The 21,696-nt window shown below is 47.2% G+C and overlaps 1 protein-coding gene across 1 annotated transcript in view; it reads right to left on the bottom strand.

Moving 5' to 3' along the window:
* LOC119384176 (elongation of very long chain fatty acids protein AAEL008004) overlaps positions 1–21,696 on the bottom strand; it is a 582,544-nt gene that overhangs the window by 68,993 nt on the left and 491,855 nt on the right. Inside the window, exon 3 of the mRNA XM_037652454.2 lies at positions 20,776–20,976. Coding sequence (XP_037508382.1) covers positions 20,776–20,976 — 201 coding nt within the window. The remainder of the gene's footprint in view (positions 1–20,775; positions 20,977–21,696) is intronic.

Below are 21,696 nucleotides of genomic sequence, written 5' to 3'. Positions count from 1 at the left end.
TTAATGAGTCATTTGGTTTCAGAAGTACTTCAAAGGTACCACAGAATGTAAAGTGCATTCTGACTTATGCCCACATGGCAGTTAGATGTTTGTACATATGTGAACATCGTATATGTCTCTGCACAGGCATGAATGAACGGATTATGTTGCACATTAAGTAACATGTAATTGTTTAGAGCAAGACAAGGGACATAGAAATATTATGTTCATGTAGACAAAGGCATGAGATGGATAGATTCAATGCCTGGAAATTAACAGTGTTCAGTACTGTGATACCAAGGGCAATTCATTGAATAGTATCAAAATTGCAAGATTACTAAGAAAGAGAAAAATATCTCTCGTGAGTGCATTTACTAGTCCTGATGTGAAATAAACTTTGTGCTATCTTTGAATTTTCATGTTTATATGTTACCACACTGTGCATGCTGATGGCAGTGACAACTGCAAAGGGTAAATGTTGGAAAAGCTACAGACATGAGAGCTAGGTTAAAGGTACACACAAGTGAACTGTTGTATTTTAAAATTGCGTGGTGAATTCCTTGACGTAATATTCATATTGCTTACTTTTACTTTATTCAAGAATTCTGGTGGGTCAACCAAAAAACATTGAAGCCACATGGCAATTGGCTCTGTATTAATCACAGCTTAAGAGGATTAAAAAGTTCCTTATAAATAAAACATCCTTGTGATGTTTCGAAAGCAGGAACAAATGTGATAATGACTTCATAATTGTATTATGGAACAAACAGAATATCCAGACGACATATTTTTGTGCCTTCCAGGGAGATGTTCAATATCAACCCGATGCGAGGCAGCAAATGTGGAAATTGACGCAAGTCAAGGACAGCTGCAGACAGCAAGATAATGAAACTGATACAGCGATTGCACTGAATCACTGAAGATGTAAGTTAACTTTTTTGCTGGTGTTACTTGCTGATGAGCTTGTAATCCCTGCTATATTTTGGTTGCGTGTGTAGGGCCTGATATTCAATAAGGGTGTGCTGAATATATAGGTTAACAAGCCTGAAATGGTCAGTCTGAGGAGATCCATCATAAACATTTTTATTGAAGGAATATTGAAGCACTTGTTTTCAAACAGAACAAGACAACCTTTATGATAAGTGAAAGCAATTTTCAGATATACTAACAATATTTGCAGAATTGTGTTGTCAAATTTACATTCCTTATTCCTAATTCTTTTTCGCTTGCATGCTTCCTCGTATCTCTTTGTCTAAACAAGGGGCACCAGTGCCGCCCCGTCTATTGCTCATAATATGAGGGGATGCTTTGCTTTGGGAAACGGAACATAAGAGCCCTATGTTAGCTAGAGACTGTTCTACCAGCTGTAGGCGGTGGTCTGGCATGCATTCGCCTCCTGGCCATGCCTGCTTATTTTGACCCCCAGTAGCCGACAGCTTGAGCAGATGTGCTTTCTCATGCAGCAAACTGTGCATTCTAGTCAGCTGTCACTGAGCGTCGGCCACACTCTCGCATACCCTCTTTCATGAATGACTCTGTGTATGTCAGCAGACTGCAGGTTGTCATATTGACATCAGCAGGAAAGCACACACATGGTGCTATTTGCTGTGGCTATGTAACCAGACAATATACAAGAGGGCAGACAGTATTAGCAAAGAAAATTGCTTAAGTTGACCAAATCACTCTTCATTAATTTCTCCCATTGCTGCAACAGCATACTTTCCGCAGTGTAAGAGGCTACCTCATTCTCGGTGCTAGTTGCTTTGCCACGTTTGCTGCATTACTAAGCATCCGAGCTCGGGGTCGCCAGGAACAGAAAAAAGCCGAGAGCGAGAACAAGCTGGAGGTGTAGTTTATTAAATGCGAAGCATTTCTTAGCGAACCTCAGGCACTTTGGGCGTTTCTATCTATCTATCTATCTATCTATCTATCTATCTATCTATCTATCTATCTATCTATCTATCTATCTATCTATCTATCTATCTATCTATCTATCTATCTATCTATCTATCTATCTATCTATCTATCTATCTATCTATCTATCTATCTATCTATCTATCTATCTATCTATCTATCTATCTATCTATCTATCTATCTATCTATCTATCTATCTATCTAGCCGCCTACGTCTGGGTGCTCTCCTGGTCGTCTCCATAACTTGTAATATACCAAAATTGGCACAGCAGGGGATCAGTGTTTGACGAACAGCATTCACTGGTCATGACATGAATAACGCAAAATACCTGTCGCGTACGTCATGAAACCCTTTCTCTCAGTCACGTGTGGTTCATACTCGCATGCCAGAGTTCATGTTATACGGGTGTGTGCCACAGGTGATACAAAGTCTCAACCAACACAGTAACCGCGAACACACACACATTGATACGCAAGGGAAGTGATAATATTAATAATTGTTGGGGTTTTGCGTCCCAAAACCACGATATGATTATGAGAGACGCTGTACAAAGGGCTGCGGAAATTTTGACCATCTGGTATTCCTTAAAGTGCACCGAGATCGCACAGTACACGGGCATCTAGCATTCTGCCTCTATCGAAGTGCGACCGCCGCGGCCGGGATCGAACCCACGATCTTCGGGTCAGCAGTCAAGCACCGTAACCGCTACACCACCGCGGCGGACGCAAGCAAAGTGAGGAAGCTGAAGACATAACACATCTGGAAGACGCTCAACTACCACGCACTTGTTCACGTGGTTTGCAACGTGGACCACGTTGATTACGCAAAAACCGGGGTCAGTGCTTCCTACAATAAATCTGCCGAGAGAACCAGGCCTCTATCATTACCAGTGATTTCAACATTGATTTATCAAGACCCAACAACGCCTGGTTTTTATACGGCGTGAAAGACGGCTTGAATGTGGACAGGGCATCGAGAAACCTTGCTGCCACGCCCAGGACAGGAGGCATCATAGATCATTTCATCGTAAGAGTCACCCAGGAATTCCGCCAGCGGTGCTATACCTCGCACTGCACTACACTTAGACCCATAGTAGCCACGATCACAAACGGATCCGATTACAAGTGCGTTCCAGCTGCTGATGCTCACTGATCACGCTGATGACCTCGTTCAAGAATTGCCAACAACACCATCTACACATACACACGGGTTCGTGAAACGTGCGTGTGTGTCCGTCCTAATGGACAAGTATAAGCATAACAACTGTAACTGCGACTGTAACGTACGTGCAGTGCGCCTGCGCGTGCCACTTCGCTGTGGGTATATCTAGGGAAACTTTCCTGAATGAAGCTTAGTTGCGAGTAACGGCTGTCCTGTGCATCTCTCTTCCTTCTTTGTCCTGTTCGGATTCGCGCTATCCAGTATTGAAGACTATAAGCACTACATATCAGCTTACCGCGTCCGGTGTTGGTAACATCCATGTTGGCATCGTTATGCAACAGTAAACAACTGGTTATCTAACACATATACTGTTCAACATATGAGTGTGCATACACTACTTCCACATTTGTCTAGCCTCATTCCGTAACGTTTCGCTCAATGGGAAAAATTGCGCCATTCACCATCACGCGCATGCTTCGCATAACATCGATTCCCACGGTACGTGGGATCTGCCGAATTTTTTGTTAGCGGTCGTTTCGATCGAGTGCTCGGTTTGATCAAGTTACTCTGAATGAGACAAACTGTTGCTTGGAAGCAGCACAAAATGTCAACGTCAGTGCCACAAATGCAAAATGCTCCTGAGAGGTTGTGTAGCTAGCTTTGCTGCATACTGCAACAATGCAAGGAATAAGCAAGTAGAGAGCAAAGCTACGTCCCCATTATGATAAACAGGAGCATCTGCGACCTCGATTCCATTGTCAGGTGTTGAGTTTCTGGATCCCGACGAGCAGGGACGTGCGTTACTTATGAACTCCAAATGGAAAGTGTTTAATATTATGTAACACATTAAGCTGTGAGAGAAAGTTGGGCAGCATCGATGTGCCTGCGTTTGAGCGAATGCCTTGGGCTGTTGATGCTGCCTATAGCACTCACTCATTTTACATTTCGAGTTAACTTGTGAAAACACCACAGCCAAGGACAATTCGCAACACTGTCCACCTGAAACTACTTGGCGTGATGTGGGAGCGGTAACTGACACTTTGTTTCACAAGCGCACCTTTGGAGTAGCTCATTGCGTACATTTTGATTTGCTTATTTCATGTTGCATGTGCCTCGTTTTACGCAGAAAGGCTAAATGTCACAAAACGTGTTTTTATCTCCTCTTTAGCTCTTTTAATTTGGCATTTTTGACAAAAACCGACACTCCTTCTCAGCCGGCCTCAGTTCGAATCTGTTCACGGCCATTGCACGTGTCCGACAGCTAGTGTGCAAAATCTGATTTTCACTTTTGCTTTGTTTTCTTGCTTTCAAGAGCACCCTTTGCTTGAACAGTTACACGTCTTATCTCAACATGGTAATCTAGCATTTCAACTGAACTTAACGTCTCCCCTCATGTCTTTAATGTCGTCTGCACAGAAGTTATTTGGATTTTCTACTGTGAACACTACATTTATTCAATCATGCAGGGGTTTAAGGTACACATGCCCTTTTCTTTTTTTATGAGTTTGGGCGGGCTGTGGATGCATCAAAATTATAAACCTGCTGCTGTGTGGCTCATTTGTTTTTGCAAGGTAGATGCAAAATTCAGTTTCGGCACAGATTGCCTTCTTTGTTGGTTCAAGTGTCCTCATATATTTTTTTTCTTCTCTTTGCAGATGAGCCGGAATGCGAACAGTATACTCGTACAGTTTGGCAGAATAAACCCCATCTTTATGCGTTCAGAGCAGCTGGATGTTCACTGTTTACTTGGCAAGAAGTAGTATGTATGCATGCTTCCTGCCACAGCTATGTGCTGTCCCACACTTTGTGGGAAACACTGAATTCTGCATTTGCTGAGAAATATATGTGCCAAATAGTGCATTTTGTTGCTTTCCAGTCACCAATGCACAGAAGTTGACCCCACACTGTACTTAAAAAGTTGTAATAATGGGTGTTCTGTGGTGAAGAAAATTATGGTGCTTTACATGCAGCTACCGCAGTGATTATTGACTGATGCCAGTGGCAGCTTCTACTTTGCTACGAAGAAGTTGTTAGAGGATACACAGGTTAAGCAGTAATAATTGTAGCGGCATCTTCATCACCGCTCACGATCATCATCACCATTTTACCATTTACGCGCCGCGCCTCTCGCGCAGCTGATGCCTAGCGCTCGAAGCGCGAGCAGAAGAACGTGCTCACGCTCCGGGGGACTGGACGCCGGCAGCCGCTGCCGCTCTGCTTGGCCTGCGAATAAAGTAGCGAGAACGGCACGGCCACGTCGGCCGCCTTCACGTCTTCATCTCTCGCTACAATTGGTGACCCGGACAACCACGTCCTTCGCCGAGCGGCCCGCTGCCATGCTTCCGCAACTCTGCCCTCCAGTTCCGCCTTTTCACCCGATCTACCCCCGAGCGTGGTTTATGCGGCTCGATGCCATTCTCGCGGTGAATGGCATCAAGGCACAGCCGATGATGCACGCTGTCCTGCTGAATGCCCTCCCGGTTGAGCTGTGTCATCTAGCCGCCAAGTCGTCCTCCAGCCCGCGGCCCTACGACGACCTCTGCGCTGCAGTGCTCGCCTGCTACGGACAAACGTATCGCCCGCTTCCAGGGAGCCGCGAGTTGCAGATTTCCCCTCCGTCGCAGGGAGCGGGACCAATCGGCCCGGAGCCTTCCCTTGACCAAGACTTCACTTCCCCGGCTACGACTCCTCCGACCTCACGTCCGGCCACCAGCGCATCGATTCCCGCGCCCGACCACCCGCCCGACGAGGTACAGGAGGTTCCTGCTGCCATCGGCCACTCCACTGAGAGGTCTGTTTTTTCCACCGCCTCGGCCCACGGCCCTTCAGACTCCATCTGCACGTCTTCCCCGACCTCCACGGTCCACGACACTTCTGACACGTCAGGCTCCACGACGGCTACCTCGCCGCACGCCCTAGAGCCTGGCATAGACACGGACATCGTGACTCCCGCTGTACGACCCCCAATTGCGGAGGCATCGCCAGTGATGTCCAACAAACCCGCCTTTTCGACCTCGACACTGTGCGCATCTTGCCAGCAGGAAATACCATCGTCCTCGAAGTCTCCCGCAGCTGAAGTTCGAGCACCGAACCATCAACGGCCGAACTTGCGAGACGCTGCTACGATGACCGAAGCGTCTGAAGACGACTTGCCTGGTTCGACACTGGCAGAGCAAGCCGCACATGTGACGCCTTCCACGTCGGCTGGAATCCAGCTTCCTGACCTGCGCACGAGCCCTCGTGTGCCACCTGCCGAGGGTGCTTCAACGCGCACAGGTGCAGTGTCCGAGCCTGCAGCCACGACGCCTGCTCGGTGTCACCGCAGATTTGCTCCGGAGCCCTTGACACAGGAAGCCGCCCACCCGACATGTGGCCACTGTGCAGGCGCGCTGTGCAGGCCTCCGCTCCACGTCTACAGCCACCGTACCCGCCGGTATTTCGTCTCACGCCGCGGACAACGTGCCTGGAGTGCGCCCAACAGTCACCGGCATTGTTGTGGCCTGTGCAACACCTCTTCTCATGCCAAACCGACTTTATGGGATCGGTTCCGACATGCAGAGAGACGGACGCCCTTGCTCCTGCCTACAGCGTCCATTCGTCGCGACCCCCGCCCGCTACGCTTCTCCCAGAGCCGCCCGCCAGAGACCCAAGGGTTCCCGATAGTCCTTCACCGTTGACGACCTGGACTGCCCACGGACATTCTGTCTCGCGTCACCAGCCTTGTATATACGCCTCCATCGTTTTTTTTCTTCATTTCGGCTTCATTTCTGCGGGGGGGAGTAATCTGTAGCGGCATCTTCATCACCGCTCACGATCATCATCACCATTTTACCATTTACGCGCCGCGCCTCTCGCGCAGCTGATGCCTAGCGCTCGAAGCGCGAGCAGAAGAACGTGCTCACGCTCCTGGAGGCTGGACGCCGGCAGCCGCTGCCGCTCTGCTTGGCCTGCGAATAAAGTAGCGAGAACGGCACGGCCATGTCGGCCGCCTAACGTCTCTCTCACTCGCTACAATAATGACAAAAAATTTCCACAGGATGTTATATGCAGCAGTCATGAGAAAGACATGCATGCACATGTTGCCCCTGTTGTAACATATATTAGGCTACAAGTGCCATTATATTTGCCCTGCCAAATTACTTGTTCAAGTTGAACAGCAATATCTGTTCTTGGGATTGCCAGACTTTTTGTGATTGGCGTCCAACAATGTTTTCACCAAAGTTTCATCCCGACCAGGCGAGCTGTTGTCAGACCCTAGACTTCAAACAGCCAAACTATGTACGATTAATTTGTATGTGGTGCCAGAACACTTCAATTTTCACTGAAGTAGCACTCTTGTAGCCTGGCATTTGTTTCAACAGGGGCAATATGTACATGCATCTCTTTGTGACTGTTGTGTTCAACATCCAGTGGAAATTTTCGTCTCCATCACTGCATAATGCATTTTTCCTCTCTCTAACAACTTCTTCGCAGCAAAGTAGCAGCTGCCACTTGCATCAGTTGATAACCATTGCGGTAAATGCATGTAAAGCACCAAAACTTTCTTCACCACACGGCACCCATTATTACAACTTTTTAAGTACAGTGTGGTGTCAAGTTGTGCACTTTGGTGACTGTAAAGCAACAAAGTGCGCTATTTGGCACATTTCATATTCCTCAGTAGTGCGAAATTTCCAAGTCATTGCATGCAACATTTTCAGAGACATTACGTACATTTCCAGGACACATTACGTATGACAATCCTAAGGTGACATCACGTACAACGTACGTTTCTTCGAGACATAACGTACGACATTCCTAAGAGGACATTACGTACAATGTTTCTAGGAGACAATGACAATACGTACAACATTCCTAAAAAGACATTACGTACAATGTGTCTAGGAGACAATACGTACATCATTTCTAGGGAGACTCCGTTTACGGAAATCGCCCTATTTGGGAATCGGAAAAGTGATCGGCAACTTTTTACCTTCAGCTTTTTACGTAAACAAGGGGCAAAATTTTTAACAGTGTAGGTTGGGTAATCGGTGTGTTAGCTTGGCGTCAGTACTGTTATGCAGTAAAGAACGGCAATTTCTGCTATTGGGTCTTCGAAGCGGAGGAGACTCCTGAGTTTTTAGTAATCCTACCGATTGTACAGGCGTGCCCATAAATCTCTCGAAAAATGGCCTGACACCATGGCGTAAAGACATTGATAGCGAAGGACAGCTGGGTTCTAAAATTTTCTGATCATGTTCTATCGCGTGCGGAATGTTCTTCACTTTCACCGCTGTGCATTAACGTCATGCGAAAATTCATACTAAGATTGAGAAGCGGCGACAAGCTCTTACAGGTAACAGTGCATTTCGCTGTAATCACACGCGCCGTATATTTAGGAGTACCAGTACAAAAACTTTACTACCCATAACCCAGGGCTTTCTATGACGCCGCTGTGGGCCCGAGAAACAATAAATGAAAACGCATGCCAGTTTTATTTGTCGCCACTCCCTCCCTTCTCGCTTTACTAACCTCCCGAATTTCAAGGTAACCAGGTTGCCTGGTTTGAATATGTACCGTTTGCATTAGAGGGTTCTTACAACCAATAATTGTATACTGACTTTTGCAGACATAGTTCTTGTCTCTTTTAAACTGTCCTTTTATTTGTTTTCAGCCAGTGGATTTAGCCCTGGCAAGCTCATCCACATACCCCAGGAGTGTACCTGCATCATGAATTAGGTAGGTAGCATTTCAATTGTTCATTATCTAAGAGTTTTTAAAATGCATGAAATGCTCTAGCGCAACTCTTTAAAATCGAGAAGCTATTTGGAACATTAACAATTCCGACATTCAGACTAACTCTACCTCAAATTCAGAGCACGTCACATCTTTAAGTTTTTAAATGGAAAGCAAGCTGTTAATACCTGTGGTGTTAATCTGGACATTTTAGAGACATATTGCCACGTGCGTTTCTTTATCACTTTTGCTGTATTCGGCTTTCGGCCACAAAGACTGTCAGCAACGCTCAACGCGAACAGCGCCTCATTGTTCGAGAAGCTTCGCGATCATTGTAGATCGTTTTTTAAGATTGCGCGCATGACGCGCACACTCGAGCTTATTCTAGAATTTGCACGATAGCCAGCGATAACGTTGGAATATTCGACGGCACATGTTTAAATGCCGACGGGCTTCACCGCTTGTCAGTTGATCGACGGTCGACGCTCTGTTCGCCGCTATCGGTGTATTGCTGTGGCTTTCAGTTTCTCGGCCACAAGTTCGGCCTAATAAAGAGTTTCATCTTGACGTGCTGACTGCTGCCTTCGTCTACGTCACGACCACGTGACAATATTTGGAGTTGCCAATGTCTATTGCCCTTCCTTGATGTTCATTATCCAGCATTCATTTTGGAAAAGGTGATCAAGAGGTGATTTTCTGCACAACATTTCCCACGTCGTGCCGTCAGTCCCGTGCCTCTACAGAAACCGACACCTGAAGCAGGAACGTCTGGATTATGCAGAGGTGTGAACATTATCACAGCACTTTTAATATTGCATAGCCGTACATCTGGGACTTTATTAGTCGGCATCCACGAAGCAACCTGTTGTAGTCCCCAAATTCAGAGTCCGTCTTGCTGTCAAATGTTGCGACGTACTCCTTGACCAGATGAAAACCGGAATGGGGGTCCCCACACGAGCCGTAGCCCTCATGTAGTGTCCCCTCTTTTTGCTTTCATCTTTTTGAACACTTTATACATATTGTTAGTCATCACGAACAAGACAGAACATCAGCACAGTACTCATGCATCGAATGCTGCTAAACTGTGCTATTAGTATGGCAATTTTAGAAACGCATAGAATAAGCATGAGTTTAAAACTTTATCTGGGAACCTTTTCATCAGATGTTTCAAATTGCATTTTACAGCGGAAAGAGGTACCCCTACGGGACATTGCCGAGGCATGCAACGTAAGTTGCATCCTCCCCCCCCCCCCCCATATTGCAATGTACATGTATCTGGTGCAGTCCAGCTACCTCTAATATGAGCTCCCTGTTATTGTTTTGACGACCGTGCGGTAATGCTTAAATTTATTGCAGCTGTAATATAGTCCTAGACTTCTGACGCATTAGTACTTAAATGCCACCCAGATTTTCCGTTGCTAATTACTGTCTATGGCATTTGTATCGGTTACCGCTAAGACCGTCTATACACGCCACCAGTGTTTTGGAGGAACGAGTCAGCAGGAGAACAAAGCAAAGACTGGAAGATGCCACAGCTAGAGACCCAGAACTGCAGCAGGTCATCAAAAATCTGCAGGCGACAGAGGCTATCAAGGGGGTGTGGAAAAAACACACTAACGAATTGTCTGTGGTGGAAGGTGTGCTGATGAAAGGCACCAAAGTTGTAATCCCTTCCGAGCTTAGAAAAGAAATGCTCTCGCGGTTACACCGGGGGCATCTGGGCATGGCCAAGTGCATATCACGAGCACGCACTCTCATGTACTGGCCGAGGATGGCAGCTGACATAAGAGAAATGGTGGAACAGTGTGAGACCTGCCAAATACATGCATACAAACAACCCGCTGAGCCCCTGCTGTTACGAGACACACCAAATCAACCCTGGTACAGGGTAGGAGCGGACTTGTGCGAATATGCTGGCAAGCATTACCTAGTCGTTTACGATGCATACTCTAACTATCCGGAGGTTGAGGAGTTGCATGGGACCACGACAAGTGAAGTCATCAATAAACTCTCGCGGGTATTTGCACGCTATGGCATTCCACGTGAGCTCTGCACTGATGGCGGTCCCCAGTTTACAGCCAAGGAATTTAAAAACTTTGCAGTGATGTTTGACTTTGCGCGCATCATCTCTAGCCCCTATTATCCGAAATCTAATGGACTCGCGGAAAAAGGGGTACAAATCATAAAGAGGCTCCTCAAGAAGGCAGGGTCAAAGGAGGAGTTTTGGCTTGGCCTCCTTAACTACCGGGCCGCTCCACTGGAAGACGGTGTCTCACCATCCCAGTATCTAATGTGTCGCAACAGCAGAACACCACTCCCAGACCTTTGCTTGGATTCACCACGGCAGCTATCAAACCCTCGAAAACACAAGCAAAATATGAACACAGGACAGCATCTCCTGCCGCTCCACCCCGGAGACACTGTTTGTATTTGGTCTGGAAACAAATTGGGCACGAAAGCTAAGGTTTTGGACCTTGCGGCCCCCAGATCGTACAGGGTGCTAACAGAGGATGGAAGCGAATTCAGAAGGAACCGCCAAGACTTACGGAAAATAAAATACTCTAGCAACTCAAGACCACAGCAGCTTCATCCTACTGGACTTAGTAACACGGGGGAGGGGAGTCAGTCAGGACTGCAGGGAGCAGCCGATGCAAAACGGGCATTCATGAGCGTTGACCTTCCCTCAGTGACCGCAAGATCAACAGCAGCAGCAAGGGAACTATGTGCGCCCCCCAGACAACTAGAAGCACCTACAGAATCATCGCCCATGGTGGGACCAAGGGCTGCCGAAGAATGCCTTCCTCCCGCACCTCCTAGACAAGCAGGAGTGTCGGGGGAAGATGAGCCTAGAGCGTCGTCCAGCCAACAAACCACCGAGAAGCCAGCTGTACAGGCCCCAAGAGGTTCAGCAGAGACTGCTATAGAACACCGTTATAATACATCCCCGCGGCGGTCATCAAGAATCAGAAGACCTCCCCACCGATTGGGCTACCAGAATTAACAAGTCTCCTCTTGCACCTTATGAAGGACATACTGTGTAATCAGCTCGTAATTTTAAAGAAAAGAGGATGTATCGGTTACCGCTAAGACCGTCTATGTACGCCACCCAGTCTGGCAACGCGCTCGAGCACTTCCGGTGCGCAAGCAATAAACATCAGTTCTTCCATGGCCACTGTACGTGTCGGTCTCGTTGCATACAGCATTAGTTGTGTGAGACTCAGAAAATAGCTTATAAACACGAATAAAGTATTTTTAAAACAATTTATGCCGGAGTCCACCAAGGCTTTCATGACGTATTTTCGTGACGGAAGTTCGTCAGCAAAATGCACACGACCAGACGGCAAAGAGAGAAAACTAGGAGAAAAGTTCCGTAAACGGGAGTCGAAGCAACGACCTCTCGGTCCGCGACGTTAGAAGACGGACGCTGTAACCTCTGCGCCGCGGTAACACATGCAAGGCGCTTCACGAACGCGCTTTTTACCTCTCACACTTTCCTCTCACGTGCTCTTGGTTCGCGGGGTGGTGCCGCCGTCTGAAAGCGATAGAGTGAAGTAATGCATGGCCTCCGCAGTTCTCCCCGGCATCGCGACGTTGCACCGCTGCTACGGCCATCACATCCGGCACGTTTCAAAAAGAAGTGTTATGTTGTCCACGCCAACACAGCGAGGTGGCGGCTTTAGCCCAAGCCTCGCTCATAGCATCCATTCATACTGAAAAATAGCTCTGAAAGTAGCTCATAACATCCATCAATACTGAAAAAACCACAAAGGTTTAATCATGTTCATGGACGTTAGTCGTCGTGATGGAGATGTGCCACCAGGCTTCAGCGTGGGTGCGTTCACATAAAGCGTGGGGTGCGTTGACATAAAGCGGTGCTAGACCTGCCAAACACCAATAGACATTGTGCAAGCCCACGTATATTAATGTATAATAAACGTTCAACTACTTCGGCGAGGACACGTTTCACTTTCGTGTTATACCGATTCCTGCGATGGAGGGATCAACCATTTTTTATTTATTTTATTTACAAATGCCTCACAGGCCTCGCAGAGGCAATGTGTAAGGCGGCAGTGCTGGGCAGTATCACAGATACATATATTGTAACGACGTGGGATCGACGAGGATACGGAGAACGACCGACAAACACGCTTTATCATTCAGAGAAATTGCTTCGATTCTATATTAGATACTTTTGCGGTATCTTGTATCTGTACCGCGATACCTCTCGCAAGACGTGTATCAGTATCTGTATTTCCGAAACATTGAAGAATGTATCGTGTGTCTTAAGATACAAGATACTGCGATCGCAACACAACGGTGCGAAACAATAAATGCTGGTTGAACTCCACTTCTCAAGCCGATACTACTCCCACTAAGCCACCAGATTAAAACTAAAGACAGTGACATTATTTTATCTTTCCGCCAGAGTTTTCGAGCGAGGGCAGGCGATAAGCTCTGAGCGTCCCTATTGGGGGAGCAGAGTCACGTGGTGGCGCTCGCGTCGTCTCGACAGAAAAACGCGCACACGTCTGCGCCCAGAGGACATTTAGTTTTCACGGTTTCTTTTTTTTTCTTTTTTAGTTGTGTCAGTGCTATGGCACTTCGCTCTTAGCCACTGTCTTGTGCCACGTACTCCAATGCTGAGGGACGTTAAACGCAACAATTAATATTAGCTCTTGGGGGTGCCGCCTGTATCGTGTTCCTATACTTATTCGCTGTGTTTGATACAGAACCACGTTTCTAGTTTACGTAGGCATATTTGTTTTTATTTTTAGGAACTGGCTCGCCAGGTTCATAAGCTGGGGCAATGTCGCACGTCGTAAGTGTAACCTTAGTTCCATAGGCGACCACTACAGGCGCAGCTCGCGCGAAAGAAAAGTCTTCTTCCTCTTGTTCTTCGAGCGCCTTGATGATGACATTAACGCAGGCAAAACCACATTTAATCGATTTGCTCGACCACACGTTCGGCCACAGCTGCAAGGTCTGCGACCGCTTGTGGTTCGACAACAACCTGACCATAAACGCTATTATAAACCTGTGACGCCTTTATATGACAGTAGAGGAATTGTATGGAGCATTCACGGTTTATCCGATTATCTCCGAGCGAGCTCCTCAATAATCATTCACTTCGTGGATATGGCGTGATTTTTTTAGTATTCTCTAAATATTTTTACTGTTACTAATCATCCGGTAATCGGAGCTTAAGTGGCAATATGGTGTGAATAGCGGCGGTGTCCCGCGTCACTTTGTGCAACCATAGAACCGTCTGACACGTTCTCTGGGCTGCAGATGGTCTCTCATAAAATAATTTTCTAACACGAAAGTGTTTTATGCCGGGAACCACCAAGACTTCAGTGACGTATTTCCGTCAGGTAAATGACGTGGAAAAAATTTACCCGATTAGATGGCGAAGAAAAAAAGTTCTGTCAACGGGCATCGAACCCACGACCGCTCGATCCGCAACAACAGATGCCGGGCACGCTATCCACTGCGCCACGGTCACAGTCTCTAGAGCCTTTACAAACGCGCCTTTTATATCTACCACTCTCCCGGTCGGTGGGGTGGCGTTTTCCTCTGGGAGCGGTAAAGTAAAGTAATTGGTCATTACTGTGACCTCCGCGATTAGCAATTGTATTAGAGAAGTGAGTTAGGCTAGTTGGTGCGTATTAACTGTGGACATATCTACTAGCGCGAAAAACACAAAGGACGAGGTAAAGACGGCAGACAGGACACAGCGCTAAACTTCAACTGATCTTTTACTTCCAAAGACACAAGAAATCACAAGCTGCGCAGGAGGCTGCGCCACACGGAAGAAAACAGCCAAAAACGCCCCCATAAACGTAACTACGTTTTTTTATACTTTCACATGCCCTAAGTTGATGGATCGTGTGATAACTAATTCAACGGTTCTATGCGCAGATTACGGTCCAAGTATGCGCACTCCTTGTTGCTGAGGGCCAGCGATGGTGCGCTTACACACCGATCACCCGCTTTTTTTATGCAGAAGGCCTCGTAGATCTCTCTGTCTGATTGCCCTCGCATCCGCCTGAGCACACGAGCGCAGTGAAACTGTGCTTTGCACGCGCACCTTCGGCAATGGTCAGCAAGATGGCCAGCGGCAGCTACGGCACTGACGGATTCCCGGTGTTCCCTCAGACGGTCGTTTAAACAACGGCCCCTCTGGCCGATGTAGCACTTTCCGCACGACAGTGGAATCATATATACCACTGCGACTGAGCATTCCACGAAGCGCGTGACATGCTTTTTCCCACAGGCTCGAGCACCCTCCGTAGCGGAGGGTGCTGAAGTGCGGCGTCTCAGTTGTTTTCACTGTACCTAGAAAACTTTCTGGGATGTGCCGTATGGTGAATGCTACGGAGGGTGCTCGAGCCTGTGGGAAAAAGCATGTCACGCGCTTCGTGGAATGCTCAGTCGCAGTGGTATATATGATTCCACTGTCGTGCGGAAAGTGCTACATCGGCCAGACGGGCCGTTGTTTAAACGACCGTCTGAGGGAACACCGGGCATCCGTCAGTGCCGTAGCTGCCGCTGGCCATCTTGCTGACCATTGCCGAAGGTGCGCGTGCAAAGCACAGCTTCACTGCGCTCGTGTGCTCAGGCGGTTGCGAGGGCAATCAGACAGAGAGATCTACGAGGCCTTCTGCATAAAAAAAGCGGGTGATCGGTGTGTAAGCGCACCATCGCTGGCCCTCAGCAACAAGGAGTGCGCATACTTGGACCGCAATCTGCGAATAGAACCGTTGAATTAGTTATCACACGATTCATCAACTTAGGGCATGTGAAAGTATAAAAAAATGTAGTTACGTTTGTGGGGGCGTTTTTGGCTGTTTTCTTCCGTGTGGCGCAGCCTCCTGCGCAGCTTGTGATTTCTTGTGTCTTGTGGAAGTAAAAGATCAGTTGAAGTTTAGCGCTGTGTCCTGTCTGCCGTCTTTACCTCGTCCTTTGTGTTTTTCGCGCTAGTAGATATGTCCACAGTTGATTAGCAATTGCAACGCGTTACACGTCCGTCCCATTCGGCGCGTTTTCAATAGAAGTTCAATTTTTCAATGCCTTAACATACCGCGAGGTGGCGACCTTAGCTCAAGCGCCGTAAAAGCGTCGGACTCGTTAGCCTCGCTCATAGTATCACGCTAATCCAAACCAAAAATAGCTCTGCGACCCGCGCCTGCCTCACGTGGCTGCAACACCGCGTTCCCCGCTCACGCGCTCGCCCCGAGAAAAAACTCACAGCATATCCACGGAGTGAATGATGATGAGTGGGCGAAGCTGCGGAGGTTCATCGGTAAACCGTGAATCTTCCGTGAATTCTGCCCAGTACATCATCACCGACGTGAGATCGGGCGCGTTTACACTAAAGGTTCGATGAGTTATGACGACTTGCAGCTCACGTTAATTTTACATGTACGCTGTGAATTTTCATTGTTTAGAAAGCCATTGCTTTAGAAAACATCTGGCGTCTTTCGTTAAGCAGCTGGCGTCTTTTCGTTTTGCTTTAGAAACATCTGGCGTCCTTTCGTTTTGCTTTTACAAAACATCTGGCGTCTTTCGTTGGTTTATTTCATCAATCAACGGCGTTTTGAACAAAATTTTTATTGTTTAATCACGCACAGGAGAAATCTCACCAGGCACTACCTTGGAGGTAAACAATGGCTGCTAATGGGAATGAGAGACAGAAGAAGTCGGCTTTTAGCTAACACTTACACTTCTACTTCTACTAACGTTTCCTACTGGAACATGCCAATGGCTGCTAATGGGGAATGAGAGACAGAAGAATTCGGCTTTTAGTTAACGCGCACGCTGCGAATTTTTTATTGTTCAACAACGCACAGGAAAAATCTCCCACCGGCACCACCTTGGAGGTCAAAGCGTAAGACTGGTTACGCACTTCGACTACTACGACTACGACTACGAGGGACGAACGGGTGCCGCCTTAAGAAGCTTCGCCCCTAAAATCGCGGCCGGGCTACCGGGGCGGCACGACGCGCTTTTCGTTTCCCTTTAGTGTGGCCGTGGTATTCAATCACATTTAACAGGCCGCGGGATGGCGACCAAGTTCTGCGTCTAATATGCGACGGTCTTCTGGCTATCACACCTCGCTGTCTGATTACGCTTTCACCGTTAACTACTACAACTACCACAAGGGTTTGTTTAATCATTTAACATGGACGTTAGTCGGGATGGAGATGTACCAACAATCATGAAAGTGTGTGCATACACGCTAAATGGTCATTCTTGGAAACATTTCGGCGCGCGCACAAAAGACGGAAACGAAAGGTGAGAAGACAAACGGGCGCGAACTCACAACTAAGTTTATTGAAGGAAGTACACGAAATATATAAGCCAGGGTAGCTCAAGAGCGCATGTGCGTAAAAAGAATCAAACAAACAAACAAGCAAAACATAAGGAAACATAAGAAAAAACACATCATGACAGTAATATTGCAGAAGTAACTACATCGTGCAGCAGATTTTAAAAGTCAAGTGCTACTCAAAAAGGTGAACTCCTTGTCAGTTAGTGCAATCGATGGGTTGCTTACGCATTTATCAGCACACCTCCTAATGTGGAAAGCTTCAACTATTTCCCGAGTTATCTTGTCTTTATGATAAAACAAAATGTTAGTATCACACCACACAGGATGACATTGGCAGTTCCTGCAATGCTCGGCTAGATGGGACTGCCAATGTCATCCTGTGTGGTGTGATACTAACATTTTGTTTTATCATAAAGACAAGATAACTCGGGAAATAGTTGAAGCTTTCCACATTAGAAGGTGTGCTGATAAATGCGTAAGCAACCCATCGATTGCACTAATTGACAAGGAGTTCACCTTTTTGAATAGCACTTGACTTTTAAAATCTGCTGCACAATGTAGTTACTTCTGCAATATTACTGTCATGATGTGTTTTTTCTTATGTTTCCTTATGTTTTGCTTGTTTGTTTGCTTGATTCTTTTTACGCACATGCGCTCTTGAGCTACCCTGGGTTATATATTTCGTGTACTTCCTTCAATAAACTTAGTTGTGAGTTCGCGCCCGTTTGTCTTCTCGCCTTTCGTTTCCGTCTTTTGTGCGCGCGCCGAAATGTTTCCAAGAATGTCCTCAAACCAACTCGCCCAGCTCTCCCTACTGTTACGTTAAATGGTGCTATAGCTGCCAGACATCAATATACATTGTGCAAACTCTCTTATATCAATGTACAGTAAATATTCAGTTACTTCTGTAAGGGCACGCCTTACTTTCGTGTTATTCCGATTCCTATGACGGAGGGATCAACCATTTTTTATAAGATCGCGCATTACTGAGTACGTCGCTAACGAACGCTGAACGCGAGCAGATAAGTAGAATATGAAAGTAATTGCAGTTTTATGTCATCTACGTAAACACGATGCGTCGAAAAGAATGCCGCTAGCAGCGCTCTCGCTGATGTACACATGTCCGGTGATCGGGTACTGCGAAAACCGTGATACGTTTACGGCCAAGGTAGAACTTAACAATGGTATATGCACCATTGTGCGGAGGCTTCTCACTGAAGTTCTTGTGATTAGATGGTAGCCGCTAGCTCGTCGGCAAGCAGAGCATCGACTCCACCCAATTACAATAGCGGCAAGCAAAAACCGTTATCAGCGAAGTGTAAAAGACCTGTCATGATAAGCAGCTAAAGCAACCCCAATAACTTGTTTCGGAATGAAAGTAATATACATTGAGCAAGAAATACAAAACCTTTGAGAAACTAGCAGACATTTCATTCAAATGAAGCAAAATTGGTCGCAGTTAATAAACTTTCAAGCGAACATTTTTTGTGCATCGGCTTTTAGGGCTCCATTACCATATATACAGATATATAATAACAATTTGTTGGAATATATCGAAGTATCTTAAGATACAATTAGAATGTATCGTATCGGATACAATCGCTGTTGTGGTATCTTGTATCTGTATCTCAAATACTTCTTGCCTGAGTATCTTGTATTGTATCGCGATACAATTTCAAGGTATCTTTGCCCAGCCCTGATTGCGCGCAGCTCATTCGAAGTAGTGGCACATCGTCTACGAGATATATCAGCAAACCCACGGCAGCCAGATACATGGTACGTGCACATCGACCCGTGGCTCACAGCGCGTCCATACGTGTTGTGCATACGTGTTGGTCGGTAAGAGGTCGTGTCGCTTTGCCGTGTCGAGCGGGCACACACGGGCAGCGACATCGCTGCGGTGCCTTCACGGAGCGAACCCTCACCTCCACCAAGACCTCAAGCTCTAGGCCGAGCTCAAGCTCAAGAGGTACTCGTACGACAATCGCACAGCGAACGGTGCTCAAGCACCACTTCCCGCCCGGCCCTTTAGCAATTTCTAAGAGCGCTCCGTACGGCAACTCACCAGGGGGAGAGTGCTGTAGCGGCCACGAGACCACGCGCACTCGGCGGCACCGAAACCGGTCAGAACCACTCCAACACTTGTGAGAGGACGGGTAAAAGAGACGGAAAGTAAACTGGAGACTGTGTAGGACTCACGCTGTGAAATCAACTTCTTCCGCTAGTTCACGCGTCCTAACAATACTAGCAAATCGGTGTGATTAAGTAAAACCCATAGCCCACCTTAAGTACATGGACGCTGTGAATGTTTATTGCTTAATCACGCAGAGTAGCAGTCTCCCACTGGCACTATATGGCAGGTCAAGATGCGGTGCCTATATACACTGGGCGGCGGGTGTTCGGTTATGCAGCGCGAGCAGTCGGTCTGTGTGGTGCTTTACTTTGTAGTGGCCATAATAATAATACCTGGGGTTTCACGTTCCAAAACCACGATATGGTTATGAGGTACGCCGTAGTGCAGAGCTCCGGAAATTTTGACGATCTGGTGTTCTTTAACATGCACTGACATCGAACAGTACACGGGCTTCTAGCATTTCGCCTCCACCGAAATGCGACCGCCGCGGCCGGGATCGAACCCACAATCTTCGGGTCAGCACCCGAGCACCGTAACCACTACACCACCGCGGCGGACGCTCTTTTTCTTCGTTCAGGTAACTGATTCATTCGATTAATATTAGTGTTACCTTGTTCCCGGCATTGTCACGGCTCCCTCGTTGCCTTAGCAGCGCACGAAGCATTGGGAAGTCATCGCTGAACGAAGACAAAAAACCAGTAGCTAGCACCTGAAAGGCTGTGATATGCGACTGGTTTCGTTTTCGCGCCCAGCAATGCATGGCAGATCAAACTTACGAGCTTGTCGAATGATGACGCTGTACATTTTCAGCACACCTATTGCGCGTTGAAATGACTGTCCATGAGGGCCTCACAAGGTTCCATGACGCCAGAAAGATGGCGATCATCCCCTATATTCATGGTATCGCGCGGAATCTTAAGAATGCAAATAATGTCGCTGTGAAAGTCGTTATGTCTGCCCGTGAAAACTGTCTAGGCTATGCGTTCCTATGTGTCCAGTTACCAAGGGGAAAATGAAGCGTTATATCCTGAAACCAGTTCGTAGAATGCATGGAAGAAATAGTGTATATAGTTGCCACTTTCGTGCTGAAGGCCCTACTTAAGCCCCACTTGTTGCTGCCTTAACCATGGGCTACAGGAACGTGCTAATGAGAGTGCAAGAGGGCAGTCCTGCCCATTCATTGCCACGAGCGCAAGTTCGAGGAATCTACTGTTCTGTTCCACGACGATGAATAGCGCACGCGGGAAATTGTCGAGGCAATCCAAAAACCGCGCCAGGGCCACAATTGCGCCATTTTGACCTCCCTATTTCTGGCCCCCACGGAGCTGGCCTTTTCGGGGGTGCAATTGATATGGGTGGCTGAAGAATAAATGTGGGCCTGTGTAGTGCGTCGTCTTGGTAAAATTCATCTACTATTTGTTTCTTTATTGGTCGTGTAAGTGTCAGCTGAAAATCAATGGCAGTTTGAAATGAGCCCGTATCTGTATCGTAATTTCATCGGAAAGCTTTCTCGCTTAATAACGCTTCAAGGAAGCTCACCTGCGTGAGATACCGCTTCCACCAGAGAAACCGCTGGGCACGCGGACCAAGTGCAGCGAGGAAGTAGTAGGAGTACATGACCAAGTGCACCAGTGTGTTCATGCACGTCACGAAGATGGTCTGCGCCTGGGCCCCGTACGTCACGCAGATCCACATGTTCCATGCGATTACGCAGTGGTGGACCACGTGCAGACCGCTCACCTACAGACACCCGAAAGGAAATGGCGCATTTACTTCAACGCTGTCTCCCTGGTAGTCGGCACGAAAAACTCAACCAGTATACATGTCAACGGACAAGACATCGCTGTATACCATGCCAAATCACACTTTTGATACGTAGTACATCCATACATTTCGGCAGAGCAATAGCGAAGCTACGCCGACACAACATTCTCCACTTTTTTCGGACGCAAGAATCCTCAAAGATTTCACGCTGGCGGTGCTCTGCGTAATTGATACACAGCGGCGTACCAGTCTGGTCACGATTGGGGTGGGGGGCAAGCATCCGCCACTCCATCGGCCGTGTATATATATATATATATATATATATATATATATATATATATATATATATATATATATGTATATATATATATATATATATATATATATATATATATATATATATATAACGGACGAGACATGGCGTCAGTCAGAACACCAGTTTAATCTAACTCCTCGTCTTCCTCCTCTTCCTTTCCCCCATTCACCCTTGAACCGTCACACGTTTCCCCTCCCCCCGAGAGAGCGTCAACTTCTTGGGACAATAGTAGAGGCGCAGTTTGCTGACGTGCACAATGTCAGTAGTTCTGCTTAACGGTGCCACGCATCGATCTATCTCATAGTTCACAGGAGACGCTCTACGAAGGATCGTGTAAGGCCCTTACATGACTGAGCTGAGCTTTCCTTTGTTTGGGTGCC

Source organism: Rhipicephalus sanguineus, chromosome 2 (assembly GCF_013339695.2).
Source record: "Rhipicephalus sanguineus isolate Rsan-2018 chromosome 2, BIME_Rsan_1.4, whole genome shotgun sequence".
Lineage (NCBI taxonomy): Eukaryota > Metazoa > Arthropoda > Arachnida > Ixodida > Ixodidae > Rhipicephalus > Rhipicephalus sanguineus.
Note: the sequence above shows the minus strand (reverse complement) of the source record. Positions and strands in the feature narration are given on the sequence as shown.